Source organism: Procambarus clarkii, chromosome 44 (assembly GCF_040958095.1).
Source record: "Procambarus clarkii isolate CNS0578487 chromosome 44, FALCON_Pclarkii_2.0, whole genome shotgun sequence".
Lineage (NCBI taxonomy): Eukaryota > Metazoa > Arthropoda > Malacostraca > Decapoda > Cambaridae > Procambarus > Procambarus clarkii.
In genome coordinates this window covers 24332848-24360400 of record NC_091193.1, presented here as the reverse complement: position 1 = coordinate 24360400, position 27553 = coordinate 24332848, and the positions used below count along the sequence as shown (strand labels likewise).

Here is a 27553-nt window from a genome sequence, read left to right as displayed (position 1 = left end):
GTGTGTGTGAGGGTGTAGAGGAGTGTGTGAGGGTGTAGAGGAGTGTGTGAGGGTGTAGAGGTGTGTGTGAGGGTGTAGAGGAGTGTGTGAGGGTGTAGAGGAGTGTGTGAGGGTGTAGAGGTGTGTGTGAGGGTGTAGAGGTGTGTGTGAGGGTGTAGAGGAGTGTGTGAGGGTGTAGAGGTGTGTGTGAGGGTGTAGAGGAGTGTGTGAGGGTGTAGAGGAGTGTGTGAGGGTGTAGAGGTGTGTGTGAGGGTGTAGAGGTGTGTGTGAGGGTGTAGAGGTGTATGTGAGGGTGTAGAGGTGTATGTGAGGGTGTAGAGGTGTGTGTGAGGGTGTAGAGGTGTGTGTGAGGGTGTAGAGGTGTGTGTGAGGGTGTAGAGGTGTGTGTGAGGGTGTAGAGGTGTGTGTGAGGGTGTAGAGGTGTGTGTGAGGGTGTAGAGGTGTGTGTGAGGGTGTAGAGGTGTGTGTGAGGGTGTAGAGGTGTGTGTGAGGGTGTAGAGGTGTGTGTGAGGGTGTAGAGGTGTGTGTGAGGATGTAGGGGTGTGTGTGTGAGGGTGTAGGGGTGTGTGTGTGAGGGTGTAGAGGTGTGTGTGAGGGTGTAGAGGTGTGTGTGAGGGTGTAGAGGTGTGTGTGAGGGTGTAGAGGTGTGTGTGAGGGTGTAGAGGTGTGTGTGAGGGTGTAGAGGTGTGTGTGAGGGTGTAGAAGTGTGTGTGAGGGTGTAGAGGTGTGTGTGAGGGTGTAGAGGTGTGTGTGAGGGTGTAGAGGTGTGTGTGAGGGTGTAGAGGTGTGTGAGGGTGTAGGGGTGTGTGTGAGGGTGTAGAGGTGTGTGAGGGTGTAGGGGTGTGTGTGAGGGTGTAGAGGTGTGTGTGAGGGTGTAGAGGTGTGTGTGAGGGTGTAGAGGTGTGTGTGAGGGTGTAGAGGTGTGTGTGAGGGTGTAGGGGTGTGTGAGGGTGTAGAGGTGTGTGTGAGGGTGTAGGGGTGTGTGTGAGGGTGTAGGGGTGTGTGTGAGGGTGTAACACTGGGTATGGAGAGTGCCGGGCTGACCAACCACTGTGGGCGGGGATCAATAACCCAACCTTAATTATTCTTGCCCAGCCGCGACCCCCATCGTGCAGCAGCCCGTCCTCCAGACACCCCTCGCCCACCTCTCCCCCCCCCCCTGTGCCCACCTTACCCTTCTGTGCCCACCTCGCCAAAGTGCCAGTAGCACAGGCACTCAGTATAGTGTGGAGGAAGAGCTTGGACACGGGGGAGATACCAGATGCACTTAAAGTAGCAGACATTGCCCCTCTACACAAGGGACGGAGCAAAACATTGGCAAAGAATTATAGACCAGTTGCACTAACGTCCCACATAATACAAGTATTTGAGAGAGTGATCAGGAGTCAGGTCACTAGTGTCATGGAGACCAATGACCTCCACAACCCATGCCAACATGGATTTAGAGCAGGAAGATCATGCCTCTCACAGCTACTTGACCATTATGACAAAGTCACTGAGGCATTAGAAGAAAAACAGAATGCAGATGTGGAATACACGGACTTAGCAAAGGCATTCAATAAATGTGACCATGGAGTGATAGCACACAAAATGAGGTCAATGCGAATACCTGGTAAAGTAGGACGCTGGATACTCAGTTTTCTGTCGAACAGAAAACAAAGAGTAACAGTCAACCATATAAAACCTAGTCCAATTGAAGTTAAAAGTTCAGTACCTCAAGGTACAGTTCTTGCACCACTGCTTTTCCTAATTCTCATATCAGATACAAACAAAAATACAAGTCACAGCTTCGTATCATCCTTTGCAGATGACACAAAAATCAGCATGAAAATTACCTCTGCTGAAGACATTGAAAAACTACAAGCAGATATTAATAAAGTTTTCGACTGGGCAGCAGAAAATAACATGATGTTTAACAGCGATGAATTCCAGGTACTCAGGTACGGTAAAAATGAGAACCTTAAACATAATACAGGGTACAAAACACAATCAAGTTTGCCCATAGTAGGAAAGCAACATGTAAAGGATTTGGGAATAATAATGTCTGACGACCTAACGTTTAGGGAGCATAACCAAGCAAATATTGCGACAACCAGAAAAATGATAGGATGGATTACGAGAACTTTCAAATCCAGGGATCCCATCACATTGGTTGTACTCTTCAAGTCACTTGTGTTGTCCCGTCTTGAGTACTGCTCAGTACTCACTTCCCCGTTCAGAGCAGGAGAGATTGCTGAAATAGAGGGAATACAGAGAACATATACGGCACGCATAGACGCAATAAAGCACCTAAATTATTGGGATCGTCTCAAAGCCCTCCAAATGTACTCACTAGAAAGAAGACGAGAGAGATATCAAATAATATACACCTGGAAGATACTGGAGGGCCAAGTACCAAATCTACACAGTAAAATAACAACGTACTGGAGTGAATGATACGGAAGAAAATGCAGAATAGAACCAGTGAAGAGCAGAGGTGCCATAGGCACAATCAGAGAACACTGTATAAACATCAGAGATCCGCGGTTGTTCAACACCCTCCCAGCAAGCATAAGAAATATTGCCGGAACAACCGTGGACATCTTCAAGAGGAAACTGGATGTATTCCTCCAAGGAGTGCCGGACCAACCAGACTGTGGTGGGTATGTGGGCCTGCGGGCCTCTCCAAGCAACAGACTAGTGGACCAAACTCTCACAAGTCAAGCCTGGCCTCGGGCCGGGCTTGGGGAGTAGAAGAACTCCCAGAACCCCATCAACCAGGTATCAACCAGGTATTTAGTTTGTTAGGCGGGATGACTCGGCCTGGGTCAAGGATCTTGCGGCCTAGGGGGTGACCACAACCTACCCTATTATTAATTCATAATGTAAAAATTCAGGTCACTATTTAATATTGTAAGTGGAAATAGCCGGGCTCAAGATGCCTATAGAATTACCATCAGTTTCAATAGGAATTCAGCCATTTGGGTTGGCCAGTAAATAAGATTAGCTTGTTCACTTTAACCCTGCTTGGTAATTTAATAGCCAGGGAAGCTGGTGGAGTGATATTAGCTAGCTTCAGTCTGGAAGACAGAGAAGTTAGTTTAGTGTGGAGTGAGCAGCTGGGAGACGAACATCTACCTCCAGTACACCAGCAAACATCAGCCTGGTTCTTAGATCACAGTAACGTGTTGCACAGTTTGGTACACGTGATTCTCAATCCTTGCCTCTCTGGAATATTTCAGTTAGGGAGTGTTTCTTTTTATTTCTATTTTGATATTCTTGATTAATAAATCTTGTTTAGTATTTATGGTATTTTTGAGTTTTCCCATAAGTATACAAATGATTGTCTCTGCCGTGGGACCCACGAGCCGGGTGTTGGACTGAGTCAGTATACATATGCCAAGCACGCCTAGTATTTTTAATCTAGGATATGTTCCCTTGGTTTTTATTTAACGTAACTTCATACCTCCTGTTTCAATTTAACTGGGGATTAACCCCCACGTAATTAATGATTAAATTGATTGGTCTAAACCACAATTAATTAATCGTCAATATGGCTGGGTTTGGTGGTGGCAGCTGAGATCCTTAAGTCTGCTGGGGGCCGGTACAGCTTCTCGTGTTGGTGGTACCTAAGGCAGTCAATCCTCGGAGATCACCAGGAGTGGACTGAAGGCTGAGAGGAGAGCTCTGGGGGCTGTAAGTTTTAGTTAACTAAGGGCAGGGTAGTGGACGAGAGAGCCATCACCCAGTCCCCGTTACATTATCTCAAGATAACCTTCTCTGTAACTAGATGACATTGTAATTAAAAGGTGTGAAGGATAGATGAAATTGTTTATGTAATAATTTGAGTTGAGGTCTGATAAAAGCCCTCTGTAATGCTTTTTGCGCTACCACTCACAGGATGAGTATGGGGTGCACAATAAACTACCGCTCACAGGATGAGTATGGGGTGCACAATAAACTACCGCTCACAGGAGGAGTATGGGGTGCACAATAAACTACCGCTCACAGGATGAGTATGGGGTGCACAATAAACTACCGTTCACAGGATGAGTATGGGGTGCACAATAAACTAGCAGCCTCCGGCGGCAACAATCAATAAATTATCCAGTGGGTGGTGTTGGAAGGTACACCCAGGGGTGTCCCCTCACTCCTGCTATCACTCCATAGTCACATTTATTGAATGCCTTTGCTAAGTCCGTGTATATCACATCTGCATTCTGTTTTTCTTCTAATGCCTCAGTGACTTTGTCGTAGTGATCAAGTAGCTGTGAGAGGCGTGATCTTCCTGCTCTAAATCCATGTTGGCCTGGGTTGTGAAGGTCATTGGTCTCCATGAGACTAGTGACCTGACTCCTGATACTCTCTCAAATACTTGTATTATGTGGGACGTTAGTGCAACTGGTCTATAATTCTTTGCCAATGCTTTGCTCCGTCCCTTGTGTAGAGGGGCAATGTCTGCTACTTTAAGCGCGTCTGGTATCTCCCCCGTGTCCAAGCTCTTCCTCCACACTATACTGAGTGCCTGTGCTACTGGCACTTTGCATTTCTTTATAAATATTGAATTCTATGAGTCTGGACCCGGGGCTGAGAGCATGGGCATTGTCAATTTATTTTTCAAAATCTGCCACGCTCGTGTTGATATCAGTTAGATTTACAGGGGTTTGGATACCACACATAAAGTTGTCCGGATCTTCCACTTTCATGCTGTTTACCGGAGTGCTAAACATGTTTTCATACTGGTTTTTTTTTTTTAGGATTTCACTAATTTTGTTGTCATCCTCAGTGTATGAACTTTCACTTGTACGAATAGGTTCAATACTGGCAGTGGTTTTTGCTTTTCATTTCGCATATGTGAAGAAATATTTTTGGGTTTTCTCTATTTCTTGAATTGCTTTTTGTTCTAGTTGCCTTTCTTCAATCTGAAATGAATGTTTCAATTTCTGTTCGATTTCTTCAATCTCCCTGTTTAAATTATTCATTCTTTGTAGGGAAAGTTGTGTTTGCTTAAGCATTTGTTAATTTTTCCTTATTTTATAGTGTCGTCTGCATTCTCTTGCTGGACCTCTTTTTGGCTTTCCTCAATGGAACATGTTTCAGACTTTATATGCTTCCGAAGTCAGTTTTTCTATTCCTTTTGTAGGATATTTATTACTTAGAACATTTTCCCATTGAATGTTTGTAAGTGCCCTGTTTATTTTCTCCCAGTACAATGTGTTATTAAAATTGAATTTACTGAATAATCAATCAGTGTTGCCTGATCATTGTTTTAGGTCTGTTCTGAGTACTGATGGTAGTTTGCACTTCAATGAGCTTGTGATCTGAGAAAACATAAAACAAGTTTTATCTTCTATTTTGGTTGGGGTTGGGTTTACTTGAAGAGTGGCGGTGAGGTAGACTGGTAGCTCAGGTCTTAGAGCCTACTAAAGGAAAGGGAGAGAGATGGGGGAGGGGGGGAAGGGGGGGTTAAAGGGCCAGCTAGTATCACCTGCCTGATTAAACAACACATCTGACCAAGAAGCAGGTAGGAAAATAAACAAACGTTCTGGCGAAGATGAGGCTCCAACCTTGGTGGCGGGTGTTAAAGGTGAGGTAGGTTGCCCCGCCAGGCAACAGCGGCGGCCTGACCCACCCCTCACTACCAGGGACCACTATACCATTACCACCTTCACCTTAACATGCGTCTCTTACTACCCAACTTGACCCACCCCTCACTACCAGGGACCACTATACCATTACCACCTTCACCTTAACATGCGTCTCTTACTACCCAACTTGACCCACCCCTCACTACCAGGGACCACTATACCATTACCACCTTCACCTTAACATGCGCCTCTTACTACCCAACTTGACCCACTCCCAAGTACATAGTAATCAACAACGCCTGACCGCTTAAGCAGTCCCCGTGGCGTAGTGTTAACACCCTCGCCTAGTGATTCGCGAGCACTTTGACCTGGGTTCATATCCTGGTGGGGAGGATTTACAGGATGCCAATCCTTAACTGTAGCCTCTGTTTACCCAACACTAAAATAGGTACCTGCTTCTTAAACCATTAACGGATCGAATTTTGGGGAGTATTGGGATTAAGGACCAGCCCGAAACGCTATGCATACTAGTGGCTGTTCAAGAATGTAAGAACTCTTTATATATATATATATATATATATATATATATATATATATATATATATATATATATATATATATATATATATATATATATATATGCGAACAAGCCTGAATGGTTCCCAGGACTATATGCAACTGAAAACTCACACCCCAGAAGTGACTCGAACCCATACTGCCAGGAACATGTGTTCCTCACGTGTGCCCCAAAGAATGAGGTGATTTGATAAAATGCTATGCCCAAGATTACCATCCGAGTGCCGGCGGGGAAGTGATTCAAATAGCTTCGGCTATCACTTCCTTTTGTCCGGTCGTGATGGTCAAGCGGATTAAGGCGTCCTGTACATACCAGTTGCGTTGCTCCTGGCAGTATGGGTTCGAGTCACGTCTGGGGTGTGAGTTTTCAGTTATATATATATATATATATATATATATATATATATATATATATATATATATATATATATATATATTTCTTACATCCTTCAAAAGCCACTAGCATGCATAGCGTTTCGGGCTGGTCCTTAATCCTAATTTTCACACACACACACACACTTAGGGGCTGGCTGGCTGGGTGGACAGCGCTCTAGACTTGTGGACCTAGGGACCGGTTCAATCCCGGCAGCTGACGGAAAAACAAATGGGCAGAGTTTCCTTCACCCTGATGCCCCCTGTTACCTAGCAGTAAATAGGTACCTGGGAGTTAGACAGCTGCTACGAGCTGCTTCCTGGGTGTGTGCGCGCGTGGACAAAATTAGTTAGTAGTTAGTAACTAATGTCAGTTGATTAACTGACAGTTGAGAGGCGGGCTGAAAGAGCAGAGCTCAAGCCCTGCAAGCACAACTAGGTGAATACACACACCCCCAGGAAGCATCCCGTAGCAGCTGTCTAACTCCCAGGCAACTATTTACTGCTAGGTGAACAGGGACACCAGGATGAAAGAAACTGCCCATTTGTTTCCACCTCCACCGGGGATCGAACCCGGAACCTCAGGACTACGAACCCAAAGCGCTGTCCACTCAGCTCTCAGGTGGTGGTGGTGGTGGGTGTGGGGGATTGGGGTGTGTGGGTGTGGGGCAAGTGGGAATGTGTGGGGCAGGCGTCCGACATAATAGACTGGGTGTGGGGGTCGGTGTGGGGCAGGAGGGGGCTAGGGGTTAATAAGGTGGGTGTAGGACGGGGGTCGGGGGCTGGGTGTGGGGCAGGGAGGGTGTAGGGGAGGGTGTGGGTGCGTGTGTTACCAAGGAACACAATGCGGCAGCCATAGAGGTATGGTGGTGTTAGGGACCACCAGAGCCCAGGTGGTGCGGGGTGGCGTACACCAACATTCTCCTACACACACACACACACACACACAGGGGGGGGGGGGGGGTAGGGGGGGTGTAAAGAATTACCCAAAAGTCAAGTTACTTGATAGTTATTGTTGGTAAGAGCAGCAGTGACTAGCTGCGCTATACGTAGTTCCAGACCTAACGGTAATGAGGCCGGGGTTAAATATAGTAGCGCATGTGTGTAATGTCTCTAGAAGTAGAGAGGAAACACTCCACCCGAGGAGTGAGAGCTGAGGTGGTGACAACCATAACCACCACCACAACAAGCACCACCACCAACCATAACCACCACCAGTACAACCACCACCAATAACCATAACCACCACCACAACAAGCACCACCACCAACCATAACCACCACCAGTACAACCACCACCAATAACCATAACCACCACCACAACAAGCACCACCACCAACCATAACCACCACCAGTACAACCACCACCAATAACCATAACCACCACCACAACAAGCACCACCACCAACCATAACCACCACCAGTACAAGCACCACCACCAACCATAACCACCACCACAACAAGCACCACCAACAACCATAACCACCACCAGTACAAGCACCACCACCAACCATAACCACCACCAGTACAAGCACCACCACCAACCATAACCACCACCAGTACAACCACCACCAACAACCATAACCACCACCAGTACAAGCACCACCACCAACCATAACCACCACCAGTACAAGCACCACCACAACAAGCACCACCAACAACCATAACCACCACCAGTACAAGCACCAACAACCATAACCACCACCAGTACAAGCACCACCAACAACCATAACCACCACCAGTACAAGCACCACCAACAACCATAACCACCACCAGTACAAGCACCACCAACAACCATAACCACCACCAGTACAAGCACCACCACCAACCATAACCACCACCAGTACAAGCACCACCACCAACCATAACCACCACCAGTACAAGCACCACCAACAACCATAACCACCACCACAACAAGCACCACCAACAACCATAACCACCACCACCACCAACCATAACCACCACCAGTACAAGCACCCCCACCAACCACCACTACAAGCACCACCAACAACCATAACCACCACCAGTACAACCACCACCAACCATAACCACCAGTACAAGCACCACCACCAACCATAACCACCACCAGTACAACCACCACCACCACCAACCATAACCACCACCAGTACAACCACCACCACCACCAGTACAACCACCACCACCACCAACCATAACCACCACCAGTACAACCACCACCACCACCAACCATAACCACCACCAGTACAAGCACCACCACCAACCATAACCACCACCAGTACAACCACCACCACCACCAACCATAACCACCACCAGTACAACCACCACCACCAACCATAACCACCACCAGTACAAGCACCACCACCAGTACAACCACCACCACCACCAACCATAACCACCACCACCAACCATAACCACCACCAGTACAACCACCACCACCACCAACCATAACCACCACCAGTACAAGCACCACCACCAGTACAACCACCACCACCACCAACCATAACCACCACCAGTACAAGCACCACCACCAACCATAACCACCACCAGTACAACCACCACCACCACCAACCATAACCACCACCAGTACAAGCACCACCACCAACCATAACCACCACCAGTACAACCACCACCACCACCAACCATAACCACCACCACCACCAACCATAACCACCACCAGTACAAGCACCACCACCAACCATAACCACCACCAGTACAACCACCACCAACAACCATAACCACCACCAGTACAAGCACCACCACCAACCATAACCACCACCAGTACAAGCACCACCACCAACCATAACCACCACCACTACAAGCACCACCAACAACCATAACCACCACCACTACAAGCACCACCAACAACCATAACCACCACCACCACCAACCATAACCACAACCAGTACAAGCACCAACAACAACCATAACCACCACCAGTACAAGCACCAACAACAACCATAACCACCACCAGTACAAGCACCACCACCACCAACCATAACCACCACCACCAACAACCATAACCACCACCAGTACAAGCACCACCACCACCAACCATAACCACCACCAGTACAAGCACCACCACCACCAACCATAACCACCACCACCACCAGTACAAGCACCACCACCACCAACCATAACCACCACCAGTACAACCACCACCAACAACCATAACCACCACCTCCCACTACGCTTAAATATTGAAAGGTAAATCATGTTGCGAGTCTTCGGTGTTGGGACAATATTAAAGACAATTAGCAGTGAAGGAGAATACAGCTGGGAAATGGTTGGATGAAATAGTTAGAATGAGAGGCAATGGATCAATAGACAGCGGCCAGGGGGGGGGGGGCTAGCGTCGCCGGGGGAGCCTCGCCGTTTTCTCTCACACGCGACCAACTCGTTTTCTTTGTTAGACATCACCCTACTGCTCAGTTAAATGAACTCGTACCAATAACACCACCGCCTTCCGGTGCGGGCGCGCGCGCTCACGCTCCTACTTAGTACTATGTTTTGTGCCAAAACTTTGAAAAACAATGGTCCCCCCCCCAGCTCTATTCAAATTAAACTGAGATTTTGAGATTGAGATTGAGACCTTCCCGCCTCCACCGGGGAGGTCTTCGCCTCCTCGGTGGAGGCGAAGACAAATGGGCAAAATGTTTCTTTCACCCTGATGCCCCTGTTACCTAGCAGTAAATAGGTACCTGGGAGTTAGACAGCTGCTACGGGCTGCTTCCTAAGGGTGGAGGCCTGGTCGAGGACCGGGCCGCGGGGACACTAAGCCCCGAAATCATCTCAAGATAACCTTAAGATAGATTCATTCTAAACAATTTTGACTGTTCCCTCAATCTGCCTCAAAAAGCTCCATACTGTGTGTGGCTCAGTTGTTGTACCAATAATCTTATGAAACTGAATGTGTCTCTTAGTCCTGATAAACCCAACTGACTCCTATGCCTTTACTAATGGCTCCGTGCAGTTAGGCACTAGTAGAACAGGTTGTGCATGTGCAAATTTAATTTTTTTAAATTTTGCCCCGAGGGGCGAGTTTATTGGGCAGCGCCACTCATCTTATGAGTGGACATACCGCCATTGTAGTGTATAAAGGGAATGAAATGATCATGTCTAGTACACAGAGACTGAACAACTGGGCAGCACGACACAGACTGAAATATTGGGCATTTATCTAGCCACTGAATACCTTAAGCTCAATGGTGGTGGAGTGATATTCTGACTAAAAGTGCTCTGCAGTCCTTAAATAACCCATCACAATGTATGTCTGAAGTAGCTTGTAATATTAAATGGAATGGAATTTTTGCCAATGATAATAACTATTGTTTAAAATTTGTGTTGATTTCATCCCAAGTTGGGGTTGAAAACATGACTTTGTATGTAGATCGATTGGCCAATGAGACTTGCAGGAAAGAAAACACTGATTATAACTTTGGACTATCTAATGCAATTATTAGAAACATACAAATTAAAGAAATTAATTCATATTTAGAAGAACTAAGAAGTGCCCAGAGACCTGAAAGCTGCAGTATTAAAAGTTATGACAAGTTTTGTAATAATAGATATTTGTATGGTCAGCACAGTAACCGGACCAGGCAATGTGATGTAGTAATTGCGCGAATTCGCCTTGGCTATAGACACATCTGGCAGGTTAGTGAGGCTGAGCCACTACCAGAATACTCAGATTGTAAACTCTGTGATAAACCTTTAATCCATTCACTAGAACACTATATTGTTGAATGTGAAACCGTAAAATACTTTAGACCTCCTGGCCTCTTGTACCACCAACTGTGTAACTATTTTATTGACTCAGGTGTTCTGGACGACATCCTAACAATTTATCCAAAATTTGCTTGTCCATTTTAAAGAATGAAGAACAATTTTATTTATATTACTTCTAAGCTGCATCACTTATGACCCCATCCCTGCCCTTGTGTGGCAGTGACCAATAGAAAAGTGTTTTCACATATTCATACATTAATAAAACATTGATTGTAACCATTATATATATATATATGTGCTTCAGCCTACAGTTTAGACCTATTGTCTTATGTATGACCCTCTGTCCTGCGTGACTGTGAATACCAGCATTATCCTCACTTTAATACGACTTAATTGAAATCCTCAGATTAGGCAAAATTGTAATTAATTTTGTCATTAAAGATGTTAATAATAATAAACCACAATTACTACAACAAGCATCCATCAACGGAGCAAAAGAACCACAATGAATGATACGTAAAGAGTGACTGCGTAAATGAGTGACACGCAACATACAATAACTAAATTGAAACAGGAATTTCCCTAAGTACTTTCGTATATTAATACATCTTCAGAAGAAATGAATGATTCATTCATTCCTTCTGAAGATGTATTAATATACGAAAGTACTTAGGGAAATTCCTGTTTCAATTCTTCCTCCGAGGTCTGACAGTACATTTTCATCACGTGTTAATTTTCGTAATTTACACACAAAATAACTAAATTATACATTAATCATGATCAAAAGGATTTCCATATGAAAATGGTTTGTACTGTATATTCGACTAATTTTATGGAAACTTAATTTTAGTAAATGGGCCAAACAAGAAGAGGAATATTATCAATTTAATTACGATAAAATATATGCAAATTCTTGTGCTAGAGGAAAGAACGAGAGGACACTGAGGGCGTCTAAGGTCACACATAAACTCATACGGATGTTAGAAACAGCTTCAGTAAGAGTAGTGAAATGGCAGGAACTAGCAAGAGAAGTGGAGAGAGACTACAGAAGTAGATACAACAACTCAAACATATAAAACAAGTACACGTGTAGAGGTGGAGGGTCATGAGACGGGAGGTGGAGGGTTGAAGGTCAACCCAAGTAACCCCTCCACTATAAATATTAGTGTTTGTACCTACCATGGCTGGACTGTACACAATATGAACTGTTGCACCCAGAGTCCACATCTTGTACTATCATGTTGTAAAGGACCCGATAGGGAAGGCAACACATTTAATCTTTCCTAAGTCTGTTTTTAGCATAAGTATAAAATAAATTATATATATATATATATATATATATATATATATATATATATATATATATATATATATATATATATATATATTTATATCCTGAAGAAATTGGGGGGCAAATTGATCGGAGCTAGAAAAGACCAGAAAACAAAAAGTTTCTTGTTCCAGCGCCTCAGTGTTGTGATTCAGAGGGGGAATGCTTGTTGCATCTTGGGCACTAGTCCAACTTCGGAGGAATTCGAAGAAGTGTTTTACTTGCAACAATGATCGAACCTGTCTGTGACATTTATCAATGTTTCCCATTGTCGTGTTTTTTTTCATTTTATTAAGCACTTTCGCATTTCATAAAACATCTTCAAAAGGATTAATTTACAGTTCACTGGGTTGGATATATATGTAGGTAAATCTTCGTGATTTACCTACACAGCCCCGCTCCTGTGCCAGGTAAGTCCACTACGGGCTCACTATAGCCCGTGCTACTTGAAACTTTGTGTTCCCAGTAGCTGAATCTATAACAACAATCGTGATTTACACACACACATACAGGAGAGGTGACAATAAACCAAGCGGCCTTAGAAGGGTTGGTAATTACAAAAGATGAGGTCAAGAGGCATCTGTTGGATCTGGACGTGAGAAAGGCTGTTGGCCCGGACGGAATCTCATCATGGGTACTGAAAGAGTTGCAGAAACACTTTGCTTGCCACTCTCGATAGTGTATAGTAGGTCACTGGAGACGGGAGGCCTATCAGAAATATGGAAGATGCCAAATGTGGTCCCAATATACAAAAAGGGTGACAGACAAGAGGCACTGAACTACAGGCCAGTGTCCTTAACTTGTATACCATGCAAGGTGATGGAGAAGATCACACAAAAAAAATAGTAACATATCTGGAGAGAAGGGATATTTAATTTAATCCCGAAGTCCCACAATCGACTTGAGAATGGTCCAGGACGGACCGAAACGTCGTCGTCCCTTCACCTTCTAGTGTGTGGTCTGGTCAACTTACTTTAGCCACGTTATTGTCACTCATCGCCTGCACAAGAGAAGGATGGGCAGACTGCATTTTCTTGGATTGTTGGAAAGCCTTTGACACAGTACCTCATAAGCTGCGCTGCTGCATAAGTTGGAGAAACAGACAAGAGTAACTGTTAGAGTTCTCTAGTGGATAAGAGCGTACCTAAGCAAAAGGAAGCAGAGAGTTACAGTGAGCGGCGAACCTCAGATTGACGGGAAGTCACCAGTGGAGTCCCACAGGGTTCTGTACTCGAACCAATACCGTTTTTTATATATGTAAATGATCTTCCAGAGGGTATAGACTCATTCCTCTCAATGTTTACTGATGATGCCAAAATTATGAGAAGGATTAAGACAGAGGAGGACAGCTTGAGGCTTCAAGAAGACCTGAATAAGCTGCAGGAATGGTCCAACAAATGGTTGTTAGAGTTTAACCCAAGCTCCCGACCCCTGAATGATTCGGATCCGGTCAGCCAGGGCCTCTACGCTCTTTGGCGTGTCCAGTACTATAACCATTCGGCCAAATGGCTGTACAAAATCATTGGAAAGTCGTTCAATTTTTAACCCGGTACCCGACAGCTCTCGTGACCGTTTAAGGTATATATTTCATCAAATCACTTCATCATGCTACGACTGCATGAGTAACATTTGTGGATAGGCCATGGACTTGTTAGGTTGTTGTTGTTGATGGTACGCCTCTTGCAGTTTCTGTTTTGCCGTTTAGAACATCAATATTTCAAATTGACATTTTTGGACGCAACCTTCACACTGCATATTCCACTGACGGTAGCTATAGACACCATCATTTATGGAGGCTGGGTTATATTAAAAGCGGGAACAGCTCACAGGACACAAGGGGAACAGCAGTCTCACTATATAGTCACCGGCAGACAACTTAAAGGTTCATAATAGAAAAACTACCCTAGGATGGTTCCCAAGACCATACCCTCTCACCATAATCCCGTAAAAGCAGACTTACGTCATCAGCATTGTCTTTACGGGCAATGTCTGTCATCGGCATTGTCTTTACGGGCAATGTCTGTCATCGGCATTGTCTTTACGATCAACCGCTTCAGTCTTATGGGATCCCAAATCCTAGCTCAATTGGTTTCAGCAATTCAGCCGCTTGCTGGCTGACAACCCTTGTGGCAGCTTGGCAGCTTGGCAACCAGGCGTCGGAGAGTGTTGCCAACAGCAATTGGCCTGATTCCATCGTCCTTCTTGTTGAGAGCACAGAGGGAGGAACCAAAAAAGAGGGGCCTGATGACCTTCGGTATATCACCAGCCAGGCACGCATTGACGAACTTTGTAAGTTCCGTAAGAAAATCTTGCGCAGCAAGATTTCCTAAATCTGTATTCCCTTGAGAGCAAGCGGGAGAGATACATAATCATCTATACGTGGAAAATAATTGAGGGGCTGGTCCCAAACCTGCACACAGAAATAACATCACATGAGACCAGAAGGCATGGCAGGATGTGCAGAATACCCCCGTTGAAAAGCAGAGGTGCAACAGGTACTCTGAGAGAGAACTATCAACATCAGAGGCCCGAGACTGTTCAACACGCTTCCACTACACATAAGGGGCATAACTGGCCGACCCCTCACAGTGTTTAAGAGAGAACTTGACAAACACTTCCAAAGGATACCTGATCAACCAGGCTGTGACTCATACGTCAGGCAGGCTGCGACCAGCCGCGTCGAACAGGCTGCTTGACCAGTCCAGCAACCATGAGGCCTGGTCGACGACTGGGCGGCGGGGACGCTAAGCCCCGAAAGCACCTCAAGGTAACCAAGGTAGCATCACCAACTGCAGGATTTAACATTTGCTTGATGTGTAGAGGTTTTAATCGTGTAAAGCCGCCTGCTGGCCCAGGTGGAAAAGAAAGAGCTGCGTTTTAGACCTCAGATTCACCAACAGTTAAAGGTGGGAAACGGTCTTGGCTGGTGGCGGTACGATGTTGTCGCCTTGAGGGGCTCTGGGTGGGTGCTTGCTTTGCAGGGCTCGTGCTGTGGCTGAGTTTCTAGGAGCAATTTTCAAGTCACTGGTGAGGGCTGAATAGCACTTGCGGTATTTCCCTCTTTAATTTGCTTGGTCATTTGTGCTCTGATTTTGAGTTTCCGATGTGTTGTTGTTACCATTTCTACGATAGGTGTGTTTTGCTGGAGGCAGGGGAACAAGGTTATCCCCCCTTGGGTATTCAATTATCGCCCTAATGACCGAGGATGCAAGTGATTTGTACCACCTTGGAGGCACGGTGAGGTATACAGTGCCAAACAAAAGGACATTATGCCATGCTTGCATGTTTTCCAGAGCGTCATTGACCCTTTTCCGAAGATTAGAGCGTTTGGCTACTGCGTTGAGGCGGGCTGATTTTAGGATGTGTGGTAATGTGCTAGCAGACGTCGCTATGATCGCCTGTGGGAAGTTTTCAGACGAGATTAAGTTAATAGTAATGTCTTTCTAACTGTTAATGGCAGCTGCCCATTGCTTTCATTGCATTGCTTCATTTGCATATTATATATATATATATATATATATATATATATATATATATATATATATATATATATATTATATATATATATATATATATATTATATATATATATATATATATTATATTATATATATATATATATATATATATATATATATATATATATATATATATATATATATATAATAGAAAACAGAAAATCAATCAGCCTATTAGGCAAATCGGGCCTTGCATAGTAGGCCGAGAAGTGCGTTCTGGCTACTAGGTACGACACATATGAGAGAGAGAGAGAGAGAGAGAGAGAGAGAGAGAGAGAGAGAGAGAGAGAGAGAGAGAGAGAGAGAGAGAGAGAGCCATCTAGGACTAGTTTATTTAAGGTCGTATTATTCCTTGAAAGCAATCCGCCAGTGGTTTTATATCCAAGTTGTCAATTACTGTTGGGAGGACAGGGGCGGAGGGAAGACGTTTGATGTGGGCTTAGATGAGGGAGGCGAGTCAACACAGAGAGAGGGAGTGCAGGGGGGCGGTGACCCCGGTGTGTGTACTACACTCTCCCTAGTCTCATAGTCTCGACCTCACATCATACCATCATGCTACAACAAGTCACCGCCATAATAATCAATATTCCAATTTGACTTCGTTCACACGGTTCAACCATTACTTGCATCCTGAAAATATATATATGCACAATTTGGAGGCCTGGATGTAGGCTTACATAAACACATTCTAAAAACCTTAAAATCATATTTGCTACTTTTACTTGCAAGTAAAACTGAGAATTTGGAAAGGAATAAGATGGTGGGCAGGTAGGTGCAGTGGTTTATTTACATGTGGTGGTGGACCCGGTGGCGCGAGGTTGCTGACATTGCCAGACAGGAGAGGAAGCGTGGGAGGCACCAACCCTTCCACAAGGTCACACTCCAAAATCGATACTGGAGGGCAGGTAACTTGTAATACGTTGTCCCAACACAGAGAGTGCGTCACCTGCTGCCATCACTACCATAAACCACTCCCACACCTCTGGAACTCTGCCACAAGATTGTCTTTATCTGTTTATACCACAAGCAACTTGTACACTAACTCGAGCACTCACAGTAACTTGGGCACTACTGACCACCTCTATAATAGTAGTGAGGTGAAAGTAACCCCAAATGATAACTTGTCTGGAGGCTTCAGGGTCAACAATCATAAAGCATTAAGGCCTGAAATAATGAAGGTAATGGACAACATTGTGGTGAACAACTCTCAGAGCCCCATCAACCAGGTACTATCCAGGTAAACTAAGAGGAAGACTGAGTGGTGTGAGGAGCACCTGAGCGCTACTCTCTGGTGTGTCAGTCTACCAAACATAATCACCTGACACAAACAAGGCAGTCAGGTGTTGACAAAGGCCCAGATCGGCCAAAACGTTCCTCTCTCTTTTCCATTTCTCTGTGGATTTTCCGCATACAATTATATATATATATATATATATATATATATATATATATATATATATATATATATATATATATATATATATATATATATATACAGGGAAGAGAGGGGAACCCATAGCGACACCGAGAGTGAGTGTAATATTTACCGTTGAAAGAGTTAGTCAACACAGAGTCTAATGAGTTCGAGGAAAACGTCAGTGGGAAGCGGGAGAGGAAGAAGGCCCTCAACCGCCTTCTGTCTATGGAAAGAGAGAACGTCATCAAGGGGAACATTAGTGAACAGAGTCGACATTAAGACTAAGCATCTTACAAGAGGGCTGCAGGCGCAGACTTTCTATGAAGTCCTGAGAGTGACGAAGGTGGCCTTGTCTTGTGTTTAACTAGGTATGGACTCCAGGCTAGAGCTGCATACTCCAGGATTGGTCTTACACGAGTGGTATACAAGGTCCTAAACGATTTTTTACATAAGTTTCTAAAGGCAGTTCTCATGTTGGATAGTCTAGCATATGCCGCTGATATCCTTTTGATGTGGGCCTCTTGGGACAGGTTCGGTGTGATATCAACCCCCAAATCTTTGTCTCTTGCAGGATATCACCTCCCAGATGGTACATGATTTTGTGTGTGTGTGTGTGTGTGTTTGTGTGTGTGTCGTACTGCAGACTCCACACCAGTCAAATCAACCATCAATACTTTAATACTTCAAAGTTATCTCTTAAGACCTGATTTACCTGAGGGCCGCTAACACTAGTGGCCTCGACGAGGACAGGAAGCCGGCGGCTTGTTGAAGGTCCCCCCCATTTGCCTTGATGGTCTTTTCCACGTTTACTAAAAGAAATACGATTGGCTCTTTAATCACTTGTCGTAGAAAATGTTGACGGTTTATATGTTTACACGAGAAAGTTTTGACGCCATTCAACTGGGTGGGTTGAGCCTCCAGGGTAGGGATGATAAGCCAGCAGTATATACGGGAAACTTGTGGTGTTGGTTGGTCTTCTACACCCTCCAGGGCCTCATGTGTGGTGGTCGCTGTCCGCCCTACACTTACTCAAACACGAATGACACCCAGCTGCTGTTTGTGTTATTTAATATGGCATACTAACCAGCTAGGCAGGACGCCAGGGCCGCCATACTGCATCCTACCACACTTTGAACACACACACACACCATGCCTCTCGTTAGCTAACACCTCCAACTTTAATAACACTAACCTCAATGTATTTTATCCAGCAATTAATCATAAAGTAAAATAAATAAATATATTTGAAATAGGTTCTGGTCCAGACATGTTTGGCAGTACTGCCGAGGACAGTTATTGTACTCTAATATGTTGTCTGGTGTCTTGTTTGATTTATTTATATATACCAGAGTTCTTACATTCTTATACAGCCTTATATCCTTCTATTTCCCCTGTATTTGGTGCTTCTATTTCTCCTTTATTTGATGCTTCTATTACATCAAGTAATCAAGGGGGGGGGGGGGGTTGAGGACCAGAGGTAAGGTGAAGAGGGGCGGACTAGGGGTATAGTGTGTGTGTGTGGGGGGGGGGGGGGCGAGAGGTATGGTGAGTGGGAGGGTCCGTGTGGAGCGCCGCCCCATGGAGACGCCCCCCCCATACACCATACTTGCATCACAGCTGGGGGGGGGGGGGTAAGGACGCCTATGGCCGCCCCGGTCACTGCACCCGCCCCGGTCACTATAACCGCCCCGGTCACTATACCCGCCCCGGTCACTACACCCGCCCCAGTCACTACAACCGCCCCGGTCACTACAACCTCCCCGGTCACTACACCCGCCCCGGTCACTATAACCGCCCCGGTCACTATACCCGCCCCGGTCACCATAATCGCCCCGGTCACCATAACCGCCCCGGTCACCATAACCGCCCCGGTCACCATAACCGCCGCGGTCACCATAACCGCCCCGGTCACCATAACCGCCCCGGTCACCATAACCGCCCCGGTCACCATAACCGCCCCGGTCACTATAACCGCCCCGGTCACTATAACCGCCCTGGTCACTATAACCACCCCAGTCACCATAACCGCCCCGGTCACTATAACCGCCCCGGTCACTATAACCGCCCCGGTCACTATAACCACCCCGGTCACCATAACCACCCCGGTCACTATAACCGCCCCGGTCACTATAACCGCCCCGGTCACCATAACCGCCCCAGTCACTATAACCACCCCGGTCACTATAACCGCCCCGGTCACTATAACCACCCCGGTCACCATAACCGCCCCGGTCACTATACCCGCTCCGGTCACTATAACCGCCCCGGTCACTATAACCGCCCACCTTGAACCAAACACGCAAGAATATCCAACAAACAAAATAAACAAAATAATACAAAATAATAACAAAATAATTTGTTATTATTTTATGTATATATGTATTATTTTAACAAAATAATACAATCACATTTAATTATCAAAATACAGAGCATTAGATTACAGAGGTAACTTATTAAGTACAGTATTTGCACGTCTTATATAGCCACTAATTATAAGCAGCTCCTTTTAATATTTTAATCAGCAGTTTTCAAACGCATTTATAAATAAACCATAATTGTTATATTTACTGACGACTGTTATACTGGGTGAAACTTTAGAAAGATTAGAGTGACAGAGAAGCAGGTGAACGGGAGAGTATAGCAGCAGGTGGTATAGCACGGTATAGACGGGAAGCCTCTCATCACAGCGTCGGCCGCTGCCATTCACAGGCTTGTGGGAGGCCAGGCCCCCAGCCCCCCTGACCCACCATAAGGGCGGGGAGGAGGGGACATGTCAACACCATACCCCGGGGGGGGGGGTAAATGTCATGTTAATAATTCAGTATTTAACTTTCGTATTTAACAACCGAAGGATGAATGTTTCAAACGGTGTTATATCAACGGTTCTTTTCTTAAACTTAAAACTATATCAGTAAAATTGAATATTCGTCTGTCCAAATGTTGGAGGAGAGACGCTTGGGAGACTCCCTCAACGTGGTGGAGATGGGGTCTCTCGATTGTTTCAAGCGTGGGTTGGACATGTATATGAGTGGGATTGGGTGGTTATAGATAGGAGCTGCCTCGTATGGGCCAATAGGCCTTCTGCAGTTACCTTGTTCTTATGTTAACCTACTTTTCAAGATGATACATGGTTGGTGTGAGAATGTCATAAGCCATTTGGGGGTCGACCGCCCCTCATGCATCATCCCCCCTTTACGAAATATCGGCTCCTATTTTTGTAATGAAGTTTGAAATTGAGGATTTGTTTTTCATACTTTTTTCACTTGAGTTTGAAAAGTGGGGGACACTGACAGAAGGGATGAGGAGAGGGGGGGGGGGGGGGAACAAGATACAGCTGGGTACCTTACCTAGTTCATTATACTGTATATTGTGGGTGTATGACAAATAATTATACAAAAAAGCACCAAGCCAGTAAGACTAGTAGCATCTGTGCTGAAGGATATTCAAAAGGTGCTAAATATAATTGAGGATACCAACACGAGAACAAAAAGGCATAAGGGCGAGCGACAACAATGGTAACGGAGTCATCACAGATTATCTAGCGGACAAGTGGCCCAGACGGTCCAAATACTTAATCACAAACAACCAGCTCAGTGTTGTTGTGGGAAGCTGCCTCCACGTGTCTCTCAACCTAAGTGGCGTGTCACAAAGTCGTGTGTCCCTGGCTCGCTCTCTCACACACACACACAAACCAAAGAGCCAGAGCTCAACCCCCGCAAGCACAACTAGGTAAGCACACACACACACACACACACACACACACACACACACACACACACACACACACACACACACACACACATTTGGGGGCCTCGTAGCCTGGTGGATAGCGCGCAGGACTCGTAATTCTGTGGCGCGGGTTCGATTCCCGCACGAGGCAGAAACAAATGGGCAAAGTTTCTTTCACCCTAAGTGCCCCTGTTACCTAGCAGTAAATAGGTACCTGGGAGTTAGTCAGCTGTCACGGGCTGCTTCCTGGTGTGTGTGTGTGTGTGTGTGTGTGTGTGTGTGTGTGTGTGTGTGTGTGTGTGTGTGTGTGTGTGTGTGTGTGTGTGTGTGTGTGTGGTGTGGGGAAAAAAAAAAAAAAAAAGTAGTTAGTAAGTTAGTAGTTAGTTAGTAAACAGTTGATTGACAGTTGAGAGGCGGGCCGAAAGAGCAAAGCTCAACCCCCGCAAAAACACAACTAGTAAACACACACACACACACACACACACACACACACACACACACACACACACACACACACACACACACACACACACACACACAGCTTGGGCAAAGAATTACTTACAGGCAGGAGCCAGAGAGTAACAGTCAGAGGCGAGAAGTCAGACTGGCGAACCATAACGAGTGGAGTACCTGAGGGATCGGTGCTGGGACCAGTTCTATTTCTAATATACGTGAACGCCATGTCTACTGGAGTCGAATCCTATATATTGATGTTCGGGGATGTCGTGAAATTAATGAGACGAATTGTGACATGAGGATTGTAGGGTACTCCAAGAGGACTTGAACAAGCTACAGAGATGGTCAGAAAAATGGGTAGTGGAGTTCAACATGAGCAAGTGTAAAATTGTGGATTTTACATAAATCCACAATTTTACTCGATTTAACATAAATTACCCTGCTAACATAAATTGACTGTCCAGGAAACAGTAATTAACGTAAAGAGACAGTAATTAACATAATTGTGATAACTTGTTGTTTGATTGAAATTGATTAGATCAATTGTCTTGTATTTGTCATAGTACTGTAACATAACTGATTGTCTAGACTGCTGTCTGCCTTAACGTAAATATCTTGGTGCACAAAAGACTGTCTCTGTGAAAGGTCTGTCTGTCATGTCTTTGTTGTTGTTATTAAAATTGTTTTGCCGCAGTCACTAAGCACTGCTTCTTGCGTCTGAGTGGTCACCCACTGTTTCAGTTAGTTCATGTTGTGGAGCCATGAGCGGTCTGAACTGGAGTTCGACTATAATGGCTAACTGTATAGTGTTGCATTGTGCCACTATGGACTTTAACGAAACATTAAACTATTGTTGCCTTGTATTGTTATCATTAAGTTTTGTGAATGTTAATTGTTACCAGACGATGTCTTTACATCAACACCCTAAAACAACCTTGTCTCCAGTATTAGACTCTGCCACATACTTGAAGCTGATTATACAGTATACTGTTCTGGATATTTCTGGACTTGAACCAATTTCATAGCCACACACACGAATATAAATTTGATCCCCTTGATCTACCCTTACAATTGCCATCTGCAGTTATAGGAGTTCCATGACACAGTGGATACAGAGTGCCAAGGATTTAGACTGACGGTGGCTCTACGCCACCTATTTCAGCCTTAAAATAATAAGCTACTCTCACAGCATTTAATGTATTGTTAGTGCAGTCCTTTCTGACCGAGGTCACTTGTTTTTGTGTCATCTTCAATAGGTAATAATTCTCACACACAGCAGTGAGGAGCGAGGCAGAAAGGAACTTTCAGAAAGATGTAGCAGACAAATGTAAAATAGATCCAGGCCTTTTCTATAACTTCATTAAAAACAGGCTGCATATAAAGAATAAAATAAAGAGATTGAGTACAGGGCTAATGAGAATGAAAAATAAATGTGTGAAACACTAAATGAACAGTTCCAAAGTGTGTTTGTACAAAATGAGGATTTCAGAGAGCCAGACCCAATACCACTTCCAGAGCATGCCATAGAGGTATTTCAAGACAAGTGGAAAAATTACTCAAGGGGCTAGGAAGAAATAAAGCAGTTCGACCTGATGGAGTTTCACCTTGGGTGCTGTGAGAATGTGCAACTGAGCTGAGCATTCGATTCCAATTAATATTGGAGACATCCTTGTGCACAGGAATATTAGCAGATACTGTATATGGAAAAAGGCAAACATAGTACAAATCTATAAAAATGGTAGTTGAGAGGAACCTCTAAATTATAGATCCCTATCACTAACAAGAGTAAATCCGAAGGAGCCATGATGAGAGTTCGAACCTATGCGGTGGGAATTTCCACTCACACACTCTAGCGATTAGACCACAACATGGATAAGGATTGCAACCTGGAGTTCTACTGAAGACAAGGATTTCCTGAGGTTTCTACTGAAGCCAGAATAGGATTTTTACACAATCCCCCCATGCACTCTAACTCTGTCATCTAGGAATGTTCTACCTCTGACACTCCTCTTTAAATAGAGTAATCACACTAACGCGGCTACATCAATGAGAAAATCCATAGGAGCCGTGATCAGGGTTCAAGCCTATGTGGTGGGAGGTCCCGAGCACACGCTCTAGCGACTAGACCACAACCTGGAGTTCTAATGAAAACAAGGATTTCCTGAGACTGTTCTGGCTTCAGTAGAAATTATTAGCGTTATACAACAAAGAGTACTGGGAAGACGGGACATCATGAGCGTAGCTCTCAACCTGTGACTACACTTAGGTAATTAGACACACATGCATATGCAGAAGAAGACAGAGACCCGGGCACTGCCGGGTACCCTATCTAGTCTATATCTATAAATTAGAATATTTTTTTGTCCAAGGTTGAAAGCCAAACACTTGGGGCCAACATTACCCAACTTTGCACCCTGATTCTTGTTGGGTATATGACCAACACGGTCAAGTTGAGGTCACCAGAATTCAAGAGGGAATAGCATGCCAGTCACATACTTAACCCCACAACAAGGAAACACCATGCTGACATCCTTCTCTTTGGCTATGGGAACCTGAACAAGGTTCAATTGGCTTTCTATTTTCAACAATGATATAACATCAACCATCAATAATACCTTGGATTAAAAATAGACTAACATAAAAACAGAGTGAACAACAGTTTGCAGTGGTATATATATAGAATATAACAGTGTAAAATATAATTTACAAAACAATGTTAAATTTTAAGAGATTTTTAAAAGAAAATGTGTGTTTAAAAACAACAAAACACCAACTGTCAACAACTGCAAGACTACTTAACTGGCATGGTGTAACTTGTGTGTATGGATGCCCCGCCCCCTCCCTCACAGTCATCATGGGCTTAATGATGCCCCACCCTCATCCTCGCTACTGCACAACATACTCCCTCCCTCCCTCCCTCTCCCTGCACCTTCCCTCACACAACAACTCATACATATTTATAAGAGATTTTATTTTTTTCAGTAAAGTTATTCACACACCCTGTGTCACTCTGTGACAGAGTGCAAAAAGATAAATAAATTTAAAGACAGCTCTATAACAGATGTTCAAGAAATATGTAAATACAGTATTTCCTTCTCCAATTTTAGCCAATTATCTTATTTGTTAACTTTAGATAGTGAATGCAGGTGATTGTAGCCTATCCACTGCTGCCCACTGGATGGGTGGGGGGGAGGGGGGGGGGGTGCTTGATAAGCAAATTAAAAAACTAGCTCAACAAAAATGCAAATTGCTTAGCTTAGAGACTGTACTTGTGGTCCAGTTCTCAAACCCATTGTTGACATACACATTAAACTGTGTAACTAACTTATCAAGACTGTAGCCTAAAAAATAAATTTTGGGGTTTAATTCCTGAGTCATGTGCCTCTGTAACCTTTTCACTACCACCCACAAGATGTGTATGGGATGCATAATAAAATGAACTGAACTCTTTCAAAGAGTGTCATAATAAGTATAGCTGGTGTACGTTCAGTATTTGAAGAATATATTCCCTTCGCCCAATCGAGTATAATATACATGTGATATAAATTCAGTATTCTATATTGCTGCACTAACCTGTGTTATGATCCAAGTGTTCTGTCTTTAAAAATTAACTTACCTTCTTCTCATAGTGATGACTGAAGGTAGATGAAAAGACTTACCTATCAAAAATGGATGGCTTCTCCTTCTTGACATAGTTTGATGGCACATAGCCTGCTTGGTTACGATTGTTCATAACCCGCCACCAGTGCTTTGAATCATCAAGCAGCAGCAGTCGTTCATTCTTCCTGAGATCCAACTCATGGCTGCCCTGAGCTGAGTAATCATACTTCGCTGTCACCCAGCAGTCCTCACCCACAGACTTGCCTGTCAGAAAGAGAAAGATAAAACTCACAAGCTGAAACCTGTAAGAATAGCATGTACATGTTATGTAAACCCTAAGACCACAACAAGGCACTCATGCTTTTTAAAATACTGTAAAAAAAAAATCAAGTGTTAAATATTTAATGAATGCCCTTTTCTAGTAGGGCCCACAGTGTCTCCCTGAACCTAGTGCTGGTCCAGCTAAGCCTTAACCACTGGACTGCGCCACCTGACAATACTCGCGGCAGGTGAAGAGCAGACCAAGAAAATTCGATTTTAAGATATCATACGAATCAAAATACGCGCACGACAGGTTGGGTACAAAATGGGCATGTGGGACCTCCAGTGAGAGGCAGCCATCTTGAAAAAAATTCCCAGCATGCCCTAAGGGTGCTGGCTGGCTCAGTTCTGGGTTGTGCAACCATGGATAGCCCACGTGCCTCTGGTTCCCAATCCTGCGAACGCTGTGTTGAAAGATCGCTCTCTGTCGGTGAAATTCAGACCGTATTGTTTGAAAGAAAATAAGGGTCATGATATTGATGAAGCTAGGCACAATAAAGACCTAATACAAGTGTCAGATATAAGTGATACAGTGAGCGTATCCAGTAGAAGCTGAGCGCCACCCATGACCACCAGACTCGTCTCCAATTTTTATAAATGATACTACTGGTATAGATGAATCGTTTTCTGGGTTCAGTGATGATGCTCCTGATACAAGTACAGTAGCATAGATGAACAGTGCATTAGCGGCTTCCATGGTGGTGGTTATTGGTGATGTTGGTGTTGCTCTCATTTTTACATATACAGTGTCACCTCAATTTACGACTGCCCCTGCTTATGAATTTTTTGAGTTACGACCCAAATTTCGTCGAAAAATGACACTCGACTTGCGCCCTTTGCCTTGACTAGACTTTGTTGTTACACACATGGGTCGACCGATTGCACGCTTAGTGACAATTGTGTTTGTAAAGAATTAAACTTTGTTGTGCCTTTGTTGAACATAAAAGTAATTATTATATATCATGCCATGGGTCCCAAGAAAGTCAGTGATAAGGTTCAACCTAAGAAAATAGTTGTGAGTAGAGGCAGTAGAGAATGTCTCTTCCTCATTAAGAAAATATGTGAAGTATGGGAAGAATTGCAAAATTTTGTTGAAAAAACTCACCCAGATAAAGCTGTAGCAGACCGTTGCATTGGCCTTCTAAATGACAAGGTGATCAAGTCCACTACAGGCTCACCATAGTCCGTGCTACTTGGAACTTTTGTGTTCCGAGTAGCTGAATCTATAACAACAACAACAACAATGACAAGGTGATCTCTTGCTACAGATGAGTGTTAAAATCTAGGCAGACAGATTCTTAGTAACACAAGCAAGCAATGAGCCACAACCAGATCCTAGTGGTATGTCTGCAAAATGTTGGAAAAAAGAGTACCCCCAGAGAAGTCATCACTGCCTGATGTTATAATGGAAGGGGAATCCCCTTTCGAATAGTAATACCTCCCCCTTCCCCTTCCTCACCATCTTCCATATGCCAAAAAAAAGTCCTCAATAAAGGTAAGATATATATACTGTACTGTATTGCAGCTAGTATAAAAAGAGTGGTATTCAGTATAAAAAGTATTTTTAAGTTAATATTTTTGGGGGTGTGGAACGGATTAATTCAATTCCTTTATTTCTTATGGGAAAATTTGTTTCAAGTTATGAATTTTCAAGTTACGACCCGTCTCTGGGAACGGATTAAATTCCTATGTGGAGGTACCACTGTACCGGTGAAGATATGAGATACCAGGACAGAATTTTGTCATTGATCTTTTCCTAGATTTTTTCAAGACTACATTGATCTTTTCCTAGATTTTTTTCACTTCTACCTTACTCATTGATATGTTCCTAGATCGTTCAAGACTACCTTACACTTCACAAGCTTGGCTACATACCACCTACAGGAACTAAGCCAAGGGTGTACCTAAGTGTGTTGTTTGCAAGCACACAGAATAAAGCAACAGGAAGCAAAAATCTGTCTGTATC

At 44.3% G+C, this 27553-nt stretch overlaps 1 protein-coding gene across 1 annotated transcript in view; it reads right to left on the bottom strand.

The window, feature by feature from the left end:
- dock (SH2/SH3 adaptor protein dock) overlaps positions 1–27553 on the bottom strand; it is a 152584-nt gene that overhangs the window by 100436 nt on the left and 24595 nt on the right. The window contains exon 2 of the mRNA XM_045725928.2: positions 25326–25530. Within this exon, the coding sequence (XP_045581884.1) occupies positions 25326–25530 (205 nt within the window). The remainder of the gene's footprint in view (positions 1–25325; positions 25531–27553) is intronic.